The sequence below is a fragment of the Phoxinus phoxinus genome, assembly GCF_949152265.1.
Source record: "Phoxinus phoxinus genome assembly, chromosome: 5".
Classification (NCBI taxonomy): Eukaryota; Metazoa; Chordata; class Actinopteri; order Cypriniformes; family Leuciscidae; genus Phoxinus; species Phoxinus phoxinus.
In genome coordinates, this window is record NC_136880.1 from 35,771,335 (window position 1) to 35,791,697 (window position 20,363).

The 20,363-nt window shown below is 38.8% G+C and overlaps 1 protein-coding gene across 4 annotated transcripts; it reads left to right on the plus strand.

Annotated features, from left to right (window-relative positions):
• The first annotated feature begins 175 nt into the window (after nucleotides 1-175).
• Nucleotides 176-20,201, plus strand: epc1b (enhancer of polycomb homolog 1 b). 4 transcript variants are annotated; one of them, XM_079611634.1, is made up of 16 exons: nucleotides 212-540; nucleotides 1,343-1,433; nucleotides 11,213-11,372; nucleotides 12,104-12,249; nucleotides 12,509-12,544; nucleotides 13,853-14,059; nucleotides 14,141-14,289; nucleotides 14,634-14,778; nucleotides 14,984-15,142; nucleotides 15,225-15,314; nucleotides 15,430-15,578; nucleotides 16,470-16,834; nucleotides 17,153-17,274; nucleotides 18,670-18,802; nucleotides 18,889-19,234; nucleotides 19,639-20,201. In XM_079611634.1, the coding sequence occupies exons 3-16, from the start codon at nucleotides 11,273-11,275 to the stop codon at nucleotides 19,709-19,711; spliced, it is 2,220 nt and encodes a 739-aa protein (XP_079467760.1). In that variant the 5' UTR covers nucleotides 212-540; nucleotides 1,343-1,433; nucleotides 11,213-11,272; the 3' UTR covers nucleotides 19,712-20,201. The 4 variants fall into 4 exon arrangements, with proteins under 4 accessions (XP_079467761.1, XP_079467760.1, XP_079467759.1 ...); XM_079611635.1 differs by lacking the exon at nucleotides 12,509-12,544 and having other exon boundaries at nucleotides 176-540; XM_079611632.1 differs by lacking the exons at nucleotides 212-540; nucleotides 1,343-1,433 and adding an exon at nucleotides 3,529-4,010.
• Nucleotides 20,202-20,363: the final 162 nt, after the last annotated feature.

Here is a 20,363-nt window from a genome sequence, read left to right on the forward strand (position 1 = left end):
TAACCTGCTAACACATGTTCTATTTAAACTATTTAATACCGAAACCTTGTAATAATTTATCTGAAGACAATAGAAGCAGGGGTTAAGTGTATTTTTTGCAGTAATTAGTTCTGCCACAGCATCTCTTCATGTTGCCACTCTTAGATCATATGCCTGAAGCTTCCCACAGGTGATTGGTGCCACTCACTGACCAATCAGGCGGCGTCTCGCTGCCATTGCAAAGTTATTAACCCTGTGGCAGTCTCGGACTCTCCCCGGGGTCTGCTTACAGCCTTAATCTGACGCAAATAACTCCTTCATTTCCCTGCCGGATCGCTTAACGGGGTTGCGTTGTCTTCGTTTAACCGAGGAGATTGTCTAATCGCCGTGTCGAGCGGAAGGCAAAGGCGAGAGAGAGAAAGAGAGAGAGACAGTATGTCTGACGACTGTGCCGTTTGTTTGCCAAACACCACCTTGATGCGTTACACAGTTATGCCGTCTGAAACATTGAAATGTGGCAAATTCAGGACAGACCCGTGGATATGTCTGGATCTAAAGCTGGTAAGTCTTGACTTTATGCCTGCCTCCCGTTTAAAGTGGATTGATCGATTAATGTATTTTTTATAACATAAAGGGTTGTTGAATGAGCGAGTCAAACTGTGAACTTGGCAGGCGGGCGAGCGTCAGCATAATCCTAACATCATTGTGTCACATCAGCCTAGAAAATAAACTCAAACTATCTTCCTAAATTAGACCTGCCTTGATAACTGCACACTTTGATCAAATGTCGGAATTTTATGATCGCTCGCGAGCTATTTGTGGGTTGAAACAAAGACGGAGCACTTTTCGCGCAGGTTAAATATCTGCAGAAGGTTTGACTGCGGATGGCCGCATCATCTCCGCACATTAACCGCGAGTCTACGTGTCATCCTCTTTAAAAGCTCGCCACGGTTCGTTTTTTTTTTTGTCCTGTCAGATGTTTTTTCCCCTCTCGGTTAGCCGAGCAGCTTTTACATTCTCTTCCGCTCCGCGAGCTTCGTTGCACGAGCGAGAGCCCGCTGTTCATTTACGTAAATTCCGGATTTGAAGTGACATAATTGTGAACGGTCATATGGATTTGCGCGAAGCCACCGAAAATGCGTTATAGGTCATGCTTTTAGCATGGTGGCGCTATTGCAGATGTCTTATTTAACGTGGGGAAACAACACACAGCACTGCCCCTTTGTTGGTACAAGAAAGCTGTGTGCATTTGCACTTATGTCATAATTTGGCTGCTGTCCCAGAGATGGCAACACCTTCACCCTTGAGGTCAAGAGTATGGTCTTGGTCATGGTCAGTGCTCATATGTCAATGTGTGTGACAGGGATGGACGGTTCCGGATGGATTGTTGCCCCTCTGGAGGGTCAGACGGGTGAGGGTCCCCTGTGGGCGATGGCAGTCTTCTGGGAGTGCAGGTAAAACTACACTTGCGCTAGATCATATCTTCTTAGGTGCTTTATCTTTGACTTTCCAATCAGATAATACCTGAACGCATGTGGTTACATCATATGTTCTTAATGCATGGATTTTTATCATTCCATGCTGATAAATCTGGCTATTTTTCTTGTTATTTGATGTGCTGTGGTCTTATTATGGTGTAAGTGCATGGATGTATGAAGGAGAGAGTATAGGACTGCATTAGCTGACAGAAGGGGAATGGTGCATGTTTTTGCAGTGAAACATGATCTTGTGGGCGTCTCATTGCCGTCATGAGGCACTTGTCTTTGTTGTTTCCAGTGGGAATAGTATTTTATGATATCTTCTTTTCAAGGCAAATTTAGGCTTTGTAATCTTCTTTGACCACCATTTACACAAGATTCACATGTCTTTGATACAAGCTAGCAACATTGCTTCCCTGATGTCCCTGTGAAAATCAAGTGATTTATTGTAACATTTAAACATAAAACCTTTTATCCAGCTGTCAAATCATTTTAAAAGTAGTAACTACTAAAATAGTTTGTAGTCAAATACAAATTGAGCTCCACATCGACAGTATAAAGCACAGGATATGATTTCTCAGTTTGTAAAACCAAAGGAAAGCACATTTCAAATATGTAGGCTTACTGTTTAACTTTTGGTTTAACTATAGGTCTCATGAATTAGGTCAGTAACACAAACCAGACGTTCATCCGCCTAGAAAAGTAATATCACTTTAGAAGTATGAATGAATAACTTTTATATCAGACTGTATATAAAAAAATGTTTAAACTGTAATGCTATGTGAAAACATTCATTGATATAATCCAGTGCCTAACCTAAACCCAGGGACACTCCAAGCCGACATCAAAGAACTAGCTGCCACAAAAGCTAACTGTGTTGTTGTCTCGCACCGGCTGTGTCTTGACCAAAAAAGCGGCGCTTGAACACATCAAAAGGACTACAGGCGACTTTCATCTAGAATGTGTGTTCTGTGCCAGCGTGTAAATAAATATGTCTATATCAGCAGTATCAATAGTCGATATTCGTAATTTGTCCGTGACGTCATCCGTAGGTTTCTGAAGAGCCTTTTTGAAGCCCAAAGTGGATAGTAGTGACAGCAGCGATCCACCTGTCACTCAAGTGGCCACACCTTTAATTATGCATCATTTAAACGGATGAGTTATTTTAAAAAAATCACCCCCCTCGCAGTTGTCATGAAGGGTAAAATTAGCTATATAGACCAACACCACTTTTTGTACCAGGCTGTAAAAAAAAAAAATGGCGTAAAGTTGGGGGGGGGGTCTATGGGATTGACTCTTTTGGAGCCTGTCTCTAGCGTGTTGGATTCAAAAGAGAGCGGAAGGTTGCTGCTTGGTTTCTGCCTTTAACCTTAAAACCAAGTCTTAACCAAACAGACCTTAAAAGGGGCGTCAAAATATGAGGACCAGCCAAAATATCCCCATCTTTGTCCACACTCTGATGGTCTAAAACTCAAACTAGTTCTCACATAGATAAATATACAAGTATATGCACCCATTGCCCAAGTTTGAGGTCAGCATTTTTTTGAAAGAAATTAATACTTTTATTCAGCAAATTGATCAAAAGGTACAGTATATATATGTATAATGTTACATTATGACATTATTACGTGTATATTTATTTGAACTTTTTTTAATATTAATATTAAAAAAATAAAAATAAAAGTACAGGAAAAAACGTCTGTAGCTTGGTAAGTTGGGGAAAATGCCTTGTCTTGTCAAGACCAAGTTTATTTTTCAAATACACAACAATACAGCATGCAACACTTGAAGGCAACAAAATGCACTAAAATGGTGTATAAATGTGAAAATATTTATTTTCTGTCATAGCTCACCTGTTTTACTAATGTATAGTTGTTGACTACAAGATGGATTGATTAGAACCAGCAGCCACGAATTATTCAGCGTTTTCCCCCCTAATATAAATTAAAATGATATATCATGCTAATGCACACTGAGCAAAAATATGTTTTTGAAGAGGCGCGCTTTGCAAAAGGTATGGGAGTGGTTTTCACTCCCTCCCCCCTTCGCTCCACGCGCCAGGGGCGCATGCGTTGTAAACCCATGTGGGAATGGCTGATCTGGGAACGGGGGGTTGGGCCGCCCGACACGAGCAAACCGTTAAAGAGTGTTTTTAATGTCCGCCATGTTGGCCATGGCGCACTGAGCCTGGAATCAGGGACCGGAGCGCGTTGGAAACACACACCGAGAGAGTGCGACCGACACCCGGCCTCGCGCCTCTGCTCGCCCCGCCACCTCCACCGAGTGACCCGTGCACTGCTGGACACCGAACCGGCATCATCCATGAGAACTTTAATCGGACTAGTAGGGAACATTAGGGGATCGGATAGATTTATGCTGCATCTCGAAATATAAAGAAAAATGAGTAAACTGTCGTTTCGGGCGCGGGCGCTGGACGCTTCCAAGCCTCTACCCGTCTTCCGCTGCGAGGACCTGCCTGATCTGCACGAATATGCGTCTATTAACCGGGCAGTACCACAGATGCCCACGGGGATGGAGAAAGAGGAGGAATCGGTACGTTTTATTGCTTCGAATCATGTATTTTTGGAAATAATTTCATTTTTCTTGTCAGAGGCGCGTCCCTTGCTTCTCTGCGCCAGTGTACACAAAATGGCCGCCATTTCTCCTGCAGAAACGCGTCAAATCTGTAGCCACGGTACGATGTGGTCGAGGTTTCGTATATTGGACCCAAATATTAAACGTTTTACTCTGCAAATATAACCTCGGAGGTGATTACTACGCAGTATTTTTGCCGATAGACGGGTTACGGAGTACAAAGGAGTCACGTGACCACGGGGAAACCCGCCATTTTGTTGATTATGTTAGGGCTCCATGGAGGTGCAGTAACGCGCACTGAACCAAAGGGGGCGCCAATCTCTGCGCCCAGAAATCACCAATTAACACAAGCAAAACAATCAGTGAAGTAATGTTTCATATTTGAACAGTTCAAAGTGTCCATTCAAATATGTTTTTTTTTTTCTTAAGAGCCATAAGCTTTGGTCAGAAAACCTGTCATGTCAAAGAAAGCATATCTTTCTTTTTAATTGCATGTGTTCTTAATGAGGATATGCTTTAAAGCATTTACATATATGTGCATTGTGAATGCATTGGTGAATGCATCTCTGAATTGACAGAGGAAGCGTATCTGGCCCTACCGGTCTGTTCAGGTCTATGCAGTGATCCATTTGACGGGGCGGGGGTGCACATGAGGCCTTGTTTTCTTTTCTCAACACGGGCACCTGAAGCTCTTGACATCTCTATTTCATCTATTCTGTAGATCAGCATATAACAAGTAGCTTAAACGTTATACACATCAAATAAAACCACCTTCTCTTTCAGCAATTACTAATGTGGAAATATTTAGATTGGATCCATTAAACTTAAGTTATTTCCCCCATGACATTTGTCTGTGTATTTCTGTTTCTCAGTTGTTTTATTTTATTAATGCATAAAATCAAAGAAATAAATCATGTTTTAAACTGTTATTCTTGTTCCACATATCTTTGATTTACAAATCTTGAATGAGAATGATTCACATTTTCCAATTTCCACACTGATTTATTAATGCGTGCAAATGTGCTGGGGGAAATAATATGCATGTAGTAAACATGTCTGTCTAAAAGTGAATGTGTTTCAATTCTAGACGTTGGTGTTAACCTCAGCACTTTGGGACAGGTGTCAAGACTGTTCATGTTATGTTTGTGTGAGACGACAGACGAGTGTATGTGCTGCTGTCCCACTGACTGTTTTATGCTCATAATCATGGGGTATCAGGACCAACATTAGTGGTTTGTCTATGTGGATTTTTATCACTGGATTATATCAAATGGGTGATGTGGTCAAAAGTTTGGGAATAATTCAGAATAATGACATTTTTGGAAAGAAGTCTCTTCTTTCTCTTCAGTTTAAGCTCTCAAGGCTGCATTTATTTGATTAAAAAAATATAAAAAATGGCAATACTGAAATATTAAAATTGAAAAAAAATTCTAACTACACTAGTTAACATGATCTAATAATGAACTGCACTTCTACAGCGTTTATTAATCTTTGTTAATGTCAATTTCAACATTTACGAATACATTATTAGAATCAAAAGTTTTTGAAAGTATTTTTCAAAAGTTATCAAAAGTTGTATTTGCAGTTTGCACTGTGAACAAACAATGAACAGCTGTGTTTTTAGTAACGTTAACAAATAGCCTAAATGTATTTCTCATGGTTAGTTCATGTTAGTTAATACATTAATGTTAGCAAATTAAACCTTATTGTGTTACCGCGTGTAATATATTTCTGTGATGGCAAGGCTGAATTTTCAGCATCATTACTCCAGACTTCAGTGTCACACGATCCTTCAGAAATCATTCTAATATGCTGATTTGGTGCTCAAGAAACATTTCTTATTATCAATGTTGAGAACAGTTGTGATGCTTTTTGTGGAAACTTGTTTAGTTTTAGAAAATTTAATTAAAATTGTTTACAAATCAGTTGTTAATTTTAACTTCTAGGCCTAATAATTCCCTGTATAGTTTGTTAGTTGAGATATTTTAATTAAGTCTAGCCTACTATAGCTAGGCCTATGTCCAAATTAATCTATATTGAATCGCAAGCTATGAATAATTATTTTCCCACAGGAATAATTCTCACTCAAAACTGAACTCAAAAGTTGGCATCCCTGTTTTAAGTTTAAGTTTCAGGCTTCCTTAACCTTTATGAAAGTCACTGTAAGTTAACGTTATATATTTTGCTAATCGGATAAGAAAAATAAGAGTTCCAGTAGCCTAACGTTCATTATGTTTACATCTGTGCTAGTAATACACGCAGTGCATTCACAGTGTCTTAAAATTATAGGCATGTATAGGTTGGTAATGGAAATTAATCAGACATCCTAGGTTTCATTCATGCTTTTTGCTGCCTGGTTATGATAAAGTTTTTGTCACAAAATTAGTCTTGGCCACCCTATGTATAAAACTGTAGTTCTGCTGTGTGGACACATTAACATTTATAACTTTGGGGTAAAATCTTTTTTAAAAAGTATTAATAATAGAAATTATTACTTGTATTCAACAAATAGGCTATTTATTAAATTGAAGTTACAGTAAAGACATTTATAATGTTACAAAATAATTATATTTAAAATAAATGCTGAATCTTCAGATAGTTTCCACAATGTTTCAACCAAAACTTGTTATTGATGTAAATAACCAATCAGCATATTATAATGACTTCATATAAATGTGTGTATATAATAAAATAAAAACACTAAACCTTTTTGTTGACGTTTAGTTTGTTAGAGGTCAGTGTCCGCTATCTTGTAAGTGAATGTATATTTGAGAAAAAACAATGTTTAGTGAGGTCAGAGTCTTGCCATCTGCTGAGATCGGAGCATGTGCAGTTTTTTGTACTGGCGTGCCAATGTTTTGGTTCAGTTGGCATCTGACAGATCCAGCTCTGCTGTGTCAATGGTTTCCTTGCATTGGTGGGAACTAAGGATAGGCCACAGCAGTCGATTAGTTCAGCTGATGTTTTTAGTTAGGAATGCACCAAAATTCAGGGAAATCAGTGACCGAAACAGACGCTGAACAGTCAAAATGTGCCATCGGAGGATCACCAATTAAACTTCTGTGTTGTGCTCACAATGTGGACAATCTACAACAGTTAAACATGTCAGCTGTTGACGCTATCCTTGGATTGGCAATATTTTTTTTTTAAATTGGTAATATGGTTTCTATCTAAAATCTTATGTTCTGTGCTGTTTTCTGCACAGTTTTCTGCTGTTTTCTGTTGATTAACTTCTAAACATTTGTAGCGCACCTGCCATCCAATAATTTGTTTTTGCCATTTAAATAGCCGTGATGCTACCATGGTGTTAACTTAAACTATCAAACAGCACTCAATAAACATGGATGAACACCAGAGGGTATGTTGAAAGATATATTAGAACAAAGTGAATCCTGTTTCATGTAAATGCTCAGTGTTTCCACTAGGAAAGACATCAATAAAACGGATTGTAGGCTATACGATGTCACTTAACTTTACAATTACCTCAAGAAAGCTATAGTGTCCGTAAACTTATTTCTGAAATATTTCTCTATTTCTGTAGCTAGAGAAAATAACTAGCATTTTTAAGGATACACTGTAAGTAGACCTATATATATTCATTATTTTTACTTGCTCAGTTATTGATTCAATTATTTAATCATTATTTAATGCAGGCTATGTTTACATAGCCTAAATCTATCATGAAAACAAGTTATTACAGTTTATTGTAATTTAACTTCTATTTCACCAATAAACTAGAGTAGATAAAATTGTTATTAAAAAGTTAAAATAAAACTGCCTTATGTGCAATTGATATTTGAGTATTGATAATTAAATAAGTTTGATTGGTTTATTATTAATATTTAGTTTTTCGGCTAAATGCATTCAGAATTTTCGGTGTCTGCCCAGAATTGACATTTCTGTGCGTCCCAAGTTTTTATTGTGCTCAGTGTGCTGTGCTGTTTAACTGTTGTAGACTTCTACTTCTCATCTGTCCTCTGTGTTTTGCACTTGAACGGTTGCATTCCACTTTTGAGGTTGCAATGCTTTGAGGTTAGGGATGGGCATTTTTCAAAAAGATTTTAATTTAGAATATTTGGGCTCATAATTTTTTTTATTCTTTTATTTAAATGAATTTGAATGAGAACGGTGTTAATTTTTCAATCATTGCGTTTTTGTCACCATTTCTGAACATGCTTATGATTAGCAAATATACACAAGCTCAGCCTACATTTATATCTTGGCTTTTCTTTTAGTTGAAAACCTTAAACAATTTGTGTAAAAAAATTATATATATAGAACAGAAGGATTCAAGCTGCAGCAGAATGAGTAGGAGAAAAAATATATAATAATGCGGACAGTTATTGTGGCGAACGTATTATTGTGGAGAACGTACTATTGTGAGCATATGGTTATCGTTTTTATATTGTTTCACATGTTCATGTTGAGAAAAAAAAACGAATATCCCCATGCTTGGTTGAAAGTGACTCCTCAGTCAGCCGTGTTTCCAGGGGCTAAATGAAGTTCCAGGTAAATATTGCCCCCTCAGAGTAGGGCTGGGCGATATGGCCAAAAAAAAATATCACGATATTTTTTTATATATCAGTCGATATCGATAATTATCGATAAATGTCAAATCTTTATTTATTTCAAGTTTAAAGACAGATTTGTACTCCTAAGTGAAAGCTGTAGAAACCAGAGCATTGTGTTTTTAAACTACTCTTTATTGTCAGAACATATCATGACAATCACTTGCCAAACAGGTGAACATTTCACAAATCCTAGGTAGAACATTCAAACATTTGACATTTTTCCTTAACAAAATAAATCTCTTTATTTCAGTAGTATTAGCTTGAGTTAGGATGCAGATTTACTTTATACAATTTATGTTCATTAACAAAAACAGTAAAATCTGTTAAAAAAAAGTAACAACATTATTTATATTTGGTAAAATGTAATATTCTTTAGTTTTATTAAAATGAACCATTGGTCATCCAGCATCATGCATTTAGATCATGATAACCACAGATAAAATGTAACTTTATGGTTTATATTGTAACTTTATGGTTTCTATGTGAGAATGGTATTTATAAAAACCAGTAGACTAAATACATTATTAAAAACTGTAATTATATTCCATTAGTCCTTTAATACGTTGTCTACATTAATAATATTATACAATTCAATATATATATATATATCCCACATTTCATGATGCAGTTAATATTACTAGGCTAACGTTAACGTTAAATCCGTGGTAAATGATGGGAATGTGTAGACGGAAAAGCTTCTGACTGTATCGTTGCGCACAGTGCTTCTCCTGTGCGTCAGCGCGGTCTCATCTGCCTTTAAACTGGTTTAAATCACTGAGACATTTTGTGTTCCTCGCTGAATTCAAGCGCTCTCACTGGATCTAGTGACCGAGACCGATCAGAGTAAACGCGTCTGCTCGAGGGAGCTCGCGCTCGCGCTGCCGTTTGGACTTTGAGCCGAGCGGATAAACGGTCCGTGTGGCGCGCGCTGTTCAAATGAGATTCGTTCCGCTTTTGGCGCAAAAACATTATCGAACATTTATCGAACTCTTGATATCGTTTTATCGAGAAAAATTATATCGCGATAATTATCGTTATCGTTTTATCGCCCAGCCCTACCTCAGAGTGTCCCTGCTCGTGAGGTAGTACTTTTTCAAAGTTTAGGAACTGATTATTGATCCGTTCCTAAACTGATCCAGGTGTGATCAGTTTAGGAACGTTCCTAAACTGATCCAGGTGTGTCTGATTATTGTTGTTGGTCAGACACACCTGGATTAATCAGTTTGGCCAATCCTGGCAGACAGGAAACAAAGGAGCCTGCACAAGTTCAGGAAGTAGTGCAGCTGTGCATAGGGCCTATTGTACAGTAGACTAGTATCATTATTTCTGTCAAGTTAAACCAAACTTTTATTTTGACGGGTTGCCGTGAAGACCTTTGAGTTTCTGTGTGTGTATGATATGATGATAGTTTTTCTCAAAACGGTAAAATGCTCATGAAGTGACTCTCAGAGTGGCTCTGGAGATGAATTTCATCATGTCATCATATCGTGAGGCAGCAGAGACTGAAAACAGCGCGAGCGTCACTCGTTCTTCAGTGTGTGTGTGCGGTAAATGAAACCGTGCGCCTGCGCCATCCATTCACACAGAGACAAGCAGAACATGCAGGGTCAATATTTAAATAGTCTTTTTGCAGTTTAATACACACAGACACTATATCGCGGTATAGGCTAGTGCTCATAGTAAAAAAGTTCGTCTGGAGCCCCGCGCTTAAATAAACACGGAAGCGACAGAAAGCAGCGCCTATTAGTGGGTACCGAATATACCCGGTAACGTAACTACAGAAATGCTGGTACCGTCACATTTTCAGTACCGACTGGTACTTTGACAACACTATTGGGAATTCTGTGAAGAGGTTGCTGTTTCGGTCTCCCACGTGTGTGTGGCGAGCTGTACCTCCGGGAATGGTGCAAAAAATAAAATAAAGAAGTGTCGACGAAAAAATAACGTCGACGTCATCGTCGCGCCGCTACAGCACTAGTAAATGCAGAGGACGAAATCCAGCGTGAATTGGAAAGTCGTGCGCAGTCCTACGTTAGCGGACTAATTAGCCTAATCTTCACAATACTTTAGACAGCGATGGAAATGCAGAAAGCAGCAGGTCTGAGGGAAACAGTTCCTGGGACAAGTTGTTCCAGGTAATTTCGGTGGGAACGCGTGGCTTCTGATAACAATAAGGCCAAACGCGCTCCACCAACAGATGTTGCAGGGACACAAAGATCAAGGACTAAGCGAAGTTTCTTACTGTGCTTTAAGTTTCGTTCAGAGACCGCTTTAAGAAAAGAAAACCCAAAGGAAGCATGTGTGTGTTGATCAGAATACCATTTTTGTGTTTTGTTAGCAAGGGCAATGCAATAGATTTATTTTTTGGTGCAAAATAAATAAATTCTATTGGATATGCTGGTGTGGTTGGAAGTCCGGTCCTATATGTTGTGTGTGAAACTCCTAGCAATATCTTAAAGTGGAGTCTCTTTATGATCGATAATCTTAGCATTTAGTCACATGACTTGTCAATCAGCCAAACCCCAGATTAAATTGCACTTGCAACTTAATTAAATCTTGTCTTATATGTCTGTGTGTTTGTTTATGTAGGAACACCATCTCCAGCGGGCGATCTCTGCTCAGCAGGTGTACGGGGAGAAGAGAGACAACATGGTGATTCCCGTCCCAGAGGCTGAGAGCAACATCGCCTACTACGAGTCCCTCTATCCGGGGGACTTCAGGATGCCCAAACAGCTCATTCACATACAGCGTGAGTCATTCAACCTTACCCCAGAACAAATATCTCACATTCAGAGTGAGGGCTTGAGGTTTGTCATTTACGCCTTTTACTACTGACTTTACTCAGCTGTGACATGAAAAGCAGCAGAGAGGAAATACAATTAATCCATTTTGCAAGAGCCCTTCAAAACAGACTTGAGCAATGGTGAAACGCTTATTATAATATAATAAAATTGTCTGAATACACAGCTACTTTTGAATGGCCGTCAATGGAGAAAGATGCTGTACAGAGTGTGTAGCTTGATCATTTGGTTCAGACAAACAGATTGCCCCAAACTCATGGTAGTTGGAGCCAGTAGCTGTCATGGTAGTTGGAATACAGTGGCTTCTCTGATTTTAGCAACTTTCCTTTTTTATTATAGATATTTTACACCAATTTCCCAGGAAGTGATGATTTTGTTCTCTTGAACACATGGGATGGAAACGCTGCTTTATTTGCTGTTTCATGCGGAAAAAACAATTTTGCGCACAAGTCACAATTTTAAATGCAAACACAGCCATGCTGGTCCTCTCAAACAGATCGCAATTCGATGCCATTAAAGGCTCAGAAATTACACATTGCACCTTTAATGACTACACGGTTAGTTTGTTTACCTGCAGTCAAACTTGGATTATTGTGTTTTTTGTTCACAGTAAAACTGTTTTGTTTTTTCTGACTCTTGTTCTTTCCCACTTTCTCCAATCTACTCTTACTACATACAGCATTCAGTCTGGACGCAGAACAGCCAGATTATGACCTGGACTCTGAGGATGAGGCATTTGTAAATAAGCTGAAGAAGAAGATGGACGTAGGGGCCCTGCAGTTTGAAGAGATGATCGACCGGCTGGAGAAAGGCAGCGGACAGCAGGTACAAGAGGCGAGCAGATCTGGAATAGAACTGTAGATATATATATCTTTTTAAGGATTTTAATTGTAGTTTTGATCTTGTGATCTGAAATTAAACTCTTGAGCACAGAGACCCTTCAGATGGATTTTATTTGATTACTGGTCATGGTCATGACAATGTTTTTATGGATTCTGAAAAATCACAATAATACTATAAAAATAGCGGATAGCTTTTCATATAATAATTTTTTTTTACATTTGCATGTTTATTCATTTGACAGATGCTTTTATCCAAAGTGACTTGCATTGCAATGAAGGTATACGTTTTATCAGTTTATGCATTACCTTGGAATTAAACCCATGACCTTGGCATTGCTAGTGCTATGCTTTGCAGTTTAGACCACAAGACTGCTTTGAATTGATAACGTTTGCGGATAAGAGTGTAGCTGTAACATATTTTGCTTGCTTGAGGAAAATAGTGTTTTTTTTTTTCTTTTTAACAAGCATATTAAAGCAATTTGTTTGAATGCACGAACTGTTCCCTGGACTGCACTAGTGTTTCTGTAAGGGCATGCTTGTTCTGCAGCTGATTTATGGGTAAAATTGTAAGCCCAGTAGAGCTAATGATTATTCATTGGCTGATGTATGAGCCAGGCAAGTTGATCAGCAGTATTGGTTACCGTAATACTGATTGTCAGCCTTGTGAATGGACAACAACACACCACATGTTTAAATGTATAGAGAATTCATTTTGACATATTATTGTTTGAACTGAGTCATGGTACTTGTCACCACATCTTACTGTAGCTGATCATGTGCATGTTTTCTGAGAATCCAAGTTCAAAGATTTTGGGGTTGGTCAGATTTTTGTTTTTTCGAAAGTCTCTTATGTTCACCAAGGCTGCGTTTATTTTATAAAAGAATACAGTAATAACAGTAATATTGTGAAATTTTACAATTAAAAAACGTATTTTAATATATTTATATTATACATATCATCGATGGCAAGGCTGAATTGTCAGCACCATTACTACAGTCTTCAGTGCCACATGATCCTTCAGAATTCATTCTTATATGCTGATTTACTGTTGTGCTTAACATTTTTATGGATTTTTTTTTTTTTAATTCAAAGTAGTAAAAACTAAAATATTCGTCACTTTTGATAAAAAAATGCATCCTTGCTGAATAAAAGTATTAATTTCTCTCAAAAAATCTTACTGATACCAGATATTTTGATTTATTGCTTTTGAATTCTGCTGATTTCATTGACTAACACTGAACAATTGAACTTGACATGCTTTGGAATCTTTTGTTACGGTCAGTTTATGGCAAGAACAATGATACCTATATTAGCTTTTACACCAACAGCCAAGAACATAATTTTCATTGTATGATGTACACATTTTTAAGTTAATCAATTTTAATTGGCTGTCAATTGTTTTATCGTTCGCCTCTATGAGTGACCCCACTTATTGTTCTTGGTGTGAACGGGGGTTGAAAGGCCTGAAGAAAAAAAATCCCTTGTTGTTAAGCCTTGACAGTCTTTTGACCACTACTAATGGTATTAATGTTCATTAGCCTGTTATCTTGACAAGAAGCTTAATTAGAAACATTCTTTCTCTCAGCCGGTGTCTCTGCAGGAGGCCAAACTCTTGCTGAAGGAGGACGATGAGCTGATAAAGGAGGTGTATGAGTACTGGAGCAGGAAGCGGAAAGTGTGTCAGAGCGGTTCTTTCATCCCTTTGGTCAAACAGGAGAAGCGTGACGGCTCCAGCACCAGTGACCCCTACGTGGCCTTCAGGCGCAGAACGGAGAAGATGCAGACCCGAAAGGTAAGAGCAAAAACGCATAAGGAAGTGACTCTGCTTATGGAACAACAAGAGGAAAGGTTGACAAGTTTTCTTCCTCTACAGAATCGTAAGAACGACGAAGCTTCTTACGAGAAAATGCTGAAGCTGCGTAGGGACCTGAGCCGGGCCGTCACCATCCTGGAGATGATCAAGAGACGAGAGAAGAGCAAAAGAGAGCTGCTGCACCTCACGCTGGAGATTGTAGAGAAGAGGTACACGTCATACACCTTCTCATTTGTGGTCCCGGAGTCTTATGATCATGTTCAACCTGGAAATATCAAGAACAGGAAGTTTGAGTGCTGTCCAGACCAATTAAATTTCTATAGTAAATATATTTTATTATCATGTTTTGAATATGTTTCTTATATTCAGCTCTAAAATATTTTATTGGTGCCTAAAATTGCTTTTCAAACGTGCAAATTTAAATTCCAGTAGACAGACATTTGGGAAAATTCACAAAAATTCCTTGTTTTGGGAACCGTGATATTATAGATTGGTTATCCCTGGAGTGTGTATTGTTTGAGCTCATGATGTGTGTGTGTGTGTGTGTGTCTAGGAACAACATGGCTGATTTTGGAGGGGAGGTGATGGCAGAGGTTTTGGCTCAGAGAGCTTTGGAGAAACCAGTCATCCCTCTGATCCCAATCACTAACAGCAACCAGTACAGACACACAGAACATGACCGGGACTACAAAATCAAGGTACACACACTCAGAGCTATGTTTATCTGGGCAAGCTGGCTTCCCCTTATGGTAAAAACATATTCTGTGCAACTGTTGCATTTTGATTCTGCTAAATTATCTTAATATTTCTATGTATTCCCATTTTTGTCCAGTACAACATGAATATTTAGTGATAGTTGTTTAATAAAGGTTGTGTGTATTTGTTTCTAATGTTCGGCTATAGATGGATAAGCCAGAGGTTGTGCGGCAGAAACGAAAGTATGAGAAGAAGGCAAAGCCACTGCCGTTTGCAGGCTCTGTTCACTCAGGCCCGGCAGTCTTTAACACTAAAGACCTGAATCAGTATGACTTTCCCAGCTCAGACGATGAACCCTTCTCACAGGTACACGTGCTAAATCACAGAGGCTCATGGGAATCCTTTTCTGCTTTCTCTTGGTTTAACATTCTCCTTTTCATTTCCTCAGATGCTCTCTGGTTCTTCAGAAGTCGAGGAGGAGAACGATCCAGATGGTGTGTTTGGGTTCAGGAGGAGAACAGGCTGTCAATATCAAGCTGTACGTTGGAATGCATTTCAATATTGGAGTGAAAAATGATACTCGCTCATCCAGTGAGAGGCTGCAGTCCAGGCCATATAGTTTTAGTAAATTATTCTAAATTTTTTCCTCAAAGGTACGTCCGGGACTCGTGGCCAGTTGGCCCTGGTCAGACCCTGCCGAGGGCGGGGTAGCAGATGTGCGGTATCGCTATTCTCTCACCATGCTCACGGTCCCGCGGAGATGCCTGGGGTTGGCACGGCGACGAGTGGGCAGAGGGGGCAGGTGAGTGAGCCCCTTATCTTACAGAACTACAGTTAATTAGTATTATCTCAGCAAATATTTGTTTGAATTATGAACAGTTGCACTTCATTGGAGACATCCAATAGATTTCTTAGGCGCCCTAAAAGAACACCACAGACACGTGTAATCACCATGGGAAAATCTCAGAGTAAATCTGGGAGTTGTGAAAAATTATACACTGCGTTTTGCCAGATGAGAAGTTTATCTATGGATCTTTTTACTCTTTTAATTCATTTTATTACTGTATCATATCTCTTTTAATTTCTTTTATAACCGTTTTAATTTTCCTTGCTTTTATTTTGTGATTATTTTAATTCCTTTCTGTGAAGCACTTTGAATTGCCTAAGTGTATGAAATGTGCTATATAAATAAACTTGCTTTGCCATCAGTTAATTTGTATTCTTGTCGTTTGAGAACTTTTATTTGACGTATATTTCAGTTAATTTGTAGTTATATAATTTTTTTTAAATATATTTTTTTAATATAATATTAATTTAATAATATATTCATAAATTCGGTTAATTGTGTATTTTAAATTTGCTGGTAAAATAGTTTAATTCAAATATTAAAATATCATTATTTATAAGTTGCAATTTAATTAGTAATATTTGAATGATTAAATTATATGATACAGTTAATTTGTATTATCTTCAATTAATCTCACCAATTAATACTTCTAATATTAATTAATACTCTATATTTGCTCTTAATCACGTTAACATTTACTGAGAATTTGAATTTAACACTTAATCAAATGTGAAAATTGTCATATTACTGCAGATAATTGTGTATGTATATAATATATATGCTGTAAGAAATGTTTAACCCACATTCACTCTGCAAGCTAAATTTCTTTCTCCCATCTGTTTGTAGGGTTTTATTAGACCGAGCCCATTCCGAATTGGATACTGTGTATCATGGGCTGGACCCGGATTCCCCCGCATTCCCATCGTTGTCTCCCAGCCAGCAGCCCAGCATGGATACCTCACACACCAGCACAGATACCTCTGCCCCCTCTTCCACTTCACCTGACCTCACACAAATCCTGCTCAATATCAAAGCCTGTCGCTGGAGGCATTTCAAGCCTCGGACGGCACCGCCAGACGATCCCGACAATCCCGAGCACTGGTCTGCACGGAGACCTCGCCGTGGCTTCCTCATCCGCCCAATCAGCACGCTTCAGACGCAGAGAGGCCCCGCCTCCTACACCAGACCACCTGCCCCTCCACCCACACCGGGTGAGTCCACTGTTGCCAAACCGTTTGTGTGTATAGCTGCTAATCTCAGTTTTGCTTTCCCAAGGTAGACTCTTTTATTTACCGGTAGTATTGTTTTGAAACAAGTTAAGTTGCTTTGTGGTGGGTTGTAAACCACTTCTGACCCAGAAACCTTTTTCCTTTATCAGAGTTTACCTATGAAATGTTAGAATAACTTCCATTAGCGTAATTTAATGTTTGATCATGTTAATTGCCGGCGTCAATATTCTCACTGAACTGTTCTTGCATTTGTTGTCCTGGATGTGATGTCACTGATCTGTTCTCTGTGTCCTCCTGCAGCTGTCACCCCTGAGCAGTACCAGCAGCACCAGGAGCATCTCGCACTGATGCAGAAACAGCAGCTTGAACAGGTTCAACTACAGCAGCGGGCCGGCAGCACAGCCGTCACCAACAACCCCCAGGTCAGCCTTCTGTGACAGTCGATGTCCAGTGTCCATTACATCGTCTCTAGTGCCTCATGTCACTGCATGTTGATGTGAGCAAGAATTTGTTCATGCAGGGCTCGAAATGAACTTTTTTACTTGGTAAAACTTAAAGTTAGAAGCACCAGCTAAAATTTAGGAGCACCCACCAAAAATTAAGGACCCAGAGAGTATATTCAGCTACACAGTACTGTTATTTATGTGTTACAAATATTCTTATCACAGAAGAACTTGAATTGGAACTAGATTTAAAGATTATAGTTTGGATATAAACACTGACGTCTACAGAAGCGATCAAAATGGAGAAAAGCACCTTTTGAAAGCAACAAGGAGCTTCAAATAACAATTTTACCGATTACATTGTTACACCACTAGATGGCGACAAGTGACTTGAATGTTTTTGTTATTGAATCATTCATTTAAGAGATTCCTTCAAAAAAAAAAACCCGCTGATTCATCCATTAATGAAACAAGCAAAGTATTTATTATGATATTAATCTTATATTGCTATATAATACTATATTAGCCATGTATTAATATAAAAAATAAAAAACATCCTCACCATCGGCGTGTTCCATCTCTTTAGGTGACGGCTTACAAAAGAAATCTGTCAGCGTTCGTTTCATCTTCTCTCAGCCTTTTAAATTTTGTGCGGTAGTCTGCTCCCTGTCACGTGACAACGGAGCGCAGTGAGAGGGAGTGGGAGTGATTGACAGCTAATATTAACCAATCTCAAATCTGCTTTAAAGTTAAGAACGTAAGGATGAAGTTTGATTGGTTATATAACGTTGGATAGAATGATGGTCTGGCCACCGCTTGTCAGCGCACATAAGGTACACGCTGTGCAGTAATTTGCGAACGTTTTGTAGAGAAATGAAAACGGGTCGCACCACAACCATTATTTGCACTCGCACAAATGCTCCCAAATATATTTTTATGTTGCACAGATTAAATTTCAGGATGCAATTTCGAGCCTTGTCATGCATGGGCTTTCTGATTTCAATTGAATGGTTGTCCTCTTTACATGGGAAAATGTTTTAAGACTCATTACTTTGCACTACAAATGCAATGCAGTTTGACTTTGAAGACACTTCAGTCCTTTTCCCAAAATGGACATGTTTCCGCAGTTAACAGTACATTTAGTTATAAATCAAGATTTTTTTTTTTTTCATTTGTAAAAAAAATTAATGTACATTTTAGAACACTTTACACTACATTTTATTACCTTGGAAACCGATTAATGCTGCTGTTTCTTGTAATTAAAAGATCACCATTGTTAATCACATAAAATATAATGGAAAATGTCTTTTGTAAATGATAAAACAGCAGCTCTGGTTTATCCATTAATGTCTTCTTTTTTTTTTTTCATCTCAGAGTTTGGTGTCAAAGACGATAGACGCTGCCAGTGCTCAGTTTGCTGCCTCTGCGTTGGTGACTTCTGACCAGCTGATGGCGCTGAAGAGTAAAGAGGAGGGAGTTGGTGTCAATGGAGTCGTCTCAGCCTCAGGTTGGTCTTTTAAACTGTACACTTTCACTTTATATATGATATAATGGTTTATTTTTGACTCGTGAACTTCAATTTTGACTCCGCAGGCGTCTATAAGGGCTTACATCACACAAGCTCTGCAGTGTCGTCCATCCTTCCATCTGCCAGCCCTACCTTCACCTCATCCCCCTCTCCCGCTGCTGCAACCACCACCACTAACAACGGAACCTCCTCGGCCAATCATCACGTCAGCACAGCTGGCCCCGCCCCTGGCCAGGCGCTGGTGGGCGGGGCCGTGAGAATGAGCGTGCCGTCACCAGCAGGAACCTTGAGTGTGCGTCAGCTGCAGCGTCAGCTCACCGTTCCCGCCTCTGCCCTAAAACTAGCTGTCAACGCCAACAGACCCATCCCAAAGGTCACCGCAGGGTCAACTACACTCGACATGGGGCCCAGGTGAGAATCTGTGGCATCAAAGGAATATTCCTGATGAAATGGAAGTTAAAAGTAGGGTTGTGCAATTCATTGAAATAAAATAGTGATAGGGTTTTTATAATGGTGTTTTCCCATTTTATGAGTAAAATAAAGCCTGTGGTGAACATAACTTGACAATACTTTGACGTTTTGTTTTACAACGTAAATTACACACACACACCCCAAGCTGTCATATCTAGTTGCTTATTAAAAACGTATGTTTTCAAAAATGAATATAAGTGCTTCTAAATTTGTCTTTTCAACTATGTAAGTTGTATTGTTACTAAAACGTAAATTACACAGACCCAGTTATTTTTCTTCATTGTGTGATTTACTAAAATTTGAAGTCACATGATCAGTTGATTTAATCGAGTTTTGTCTTGCAGGGAAAATCACGATCAGGAGAAACCGCCGTTAAACAGTCTAACAGACAACACAGTTGCCATGGAGGTCACGTAGCCCCGCCCCCTCAGCCGTTCACACACCACCTCTCAATCGAGGCGTCTCCTTTTAGGTGCTATGCATCGTAGCGACGCTGTTTCCGTGGCAGCCGTTGGGACTTAATTGCAATGCTCATCTTTTTTTTTTCTTCTAAATTTTGTTACTGTTAAAATATCAACATCTGTAAATTATGAAATATTGAAAATATTATATGTACATACATATTTGTAATACACCTTCTTGTATATAACATTACTTGAATACAGAAATCGTTCATTTGTGATGTTTTGCACTTGGGAAAAAAATCAGAAAAAAACTGCGATTTTCGTAGTGTGTGTGCAGTTTGTGCGTGTGTGTCGGAGATAGTGAATGTTCAAGTGTTTGTGAGACTGTATCTGAATGTATGTGTCACACGCATGGTGCAAAACCTGCTGTTTTATCTATTTATTGTGAGGTGTTTACAGTTTTGTTTTGTTTTTCCCCCTTTAAATTTTTTTTTTTTTTTTTTTACTACACTGTAACCTCCTGGGTTTCTGTGTGTGTGTGTATGTATGTAGGTAAAGCAGTTGTATGTGAACATCTCTTGTTGGAAAAGCAGCAGGGTTCATCTGTCTGTCTCTCTTTTTCTTGTGGCTGCTCCCACTCCACTCAAGCACTATTTTATTTTTTA

What these genes read in the sequence shown, in the direction of transcription:
- epc1b (XM_079611632.1), top strand. Translation starts at nt 3,858, where the DNA reads ATGAGTAAACTGTCGTTTCGGGCGCGGGCGCTGGACGCTTCCAAGCCT. An exon ending in CAGGCTGTCAATATCAAGCT is followed by an intron (nt 15,315 to 15,429) that starts GTACGTTGGAAT and finishes TTTTCCTCAAAG; the next exon opens with GTACGTCCGGGACTCGTGGC. An exon ending in CGAGTGGGCAGAGGGGGCAG is followed by an intron (nt 15,579 to 16,469) that starts GTGAGTGAGCCC and finishes ATCTGTTTGTAG; the next exon opens with GGTTTTATTAGACCGAGCCC.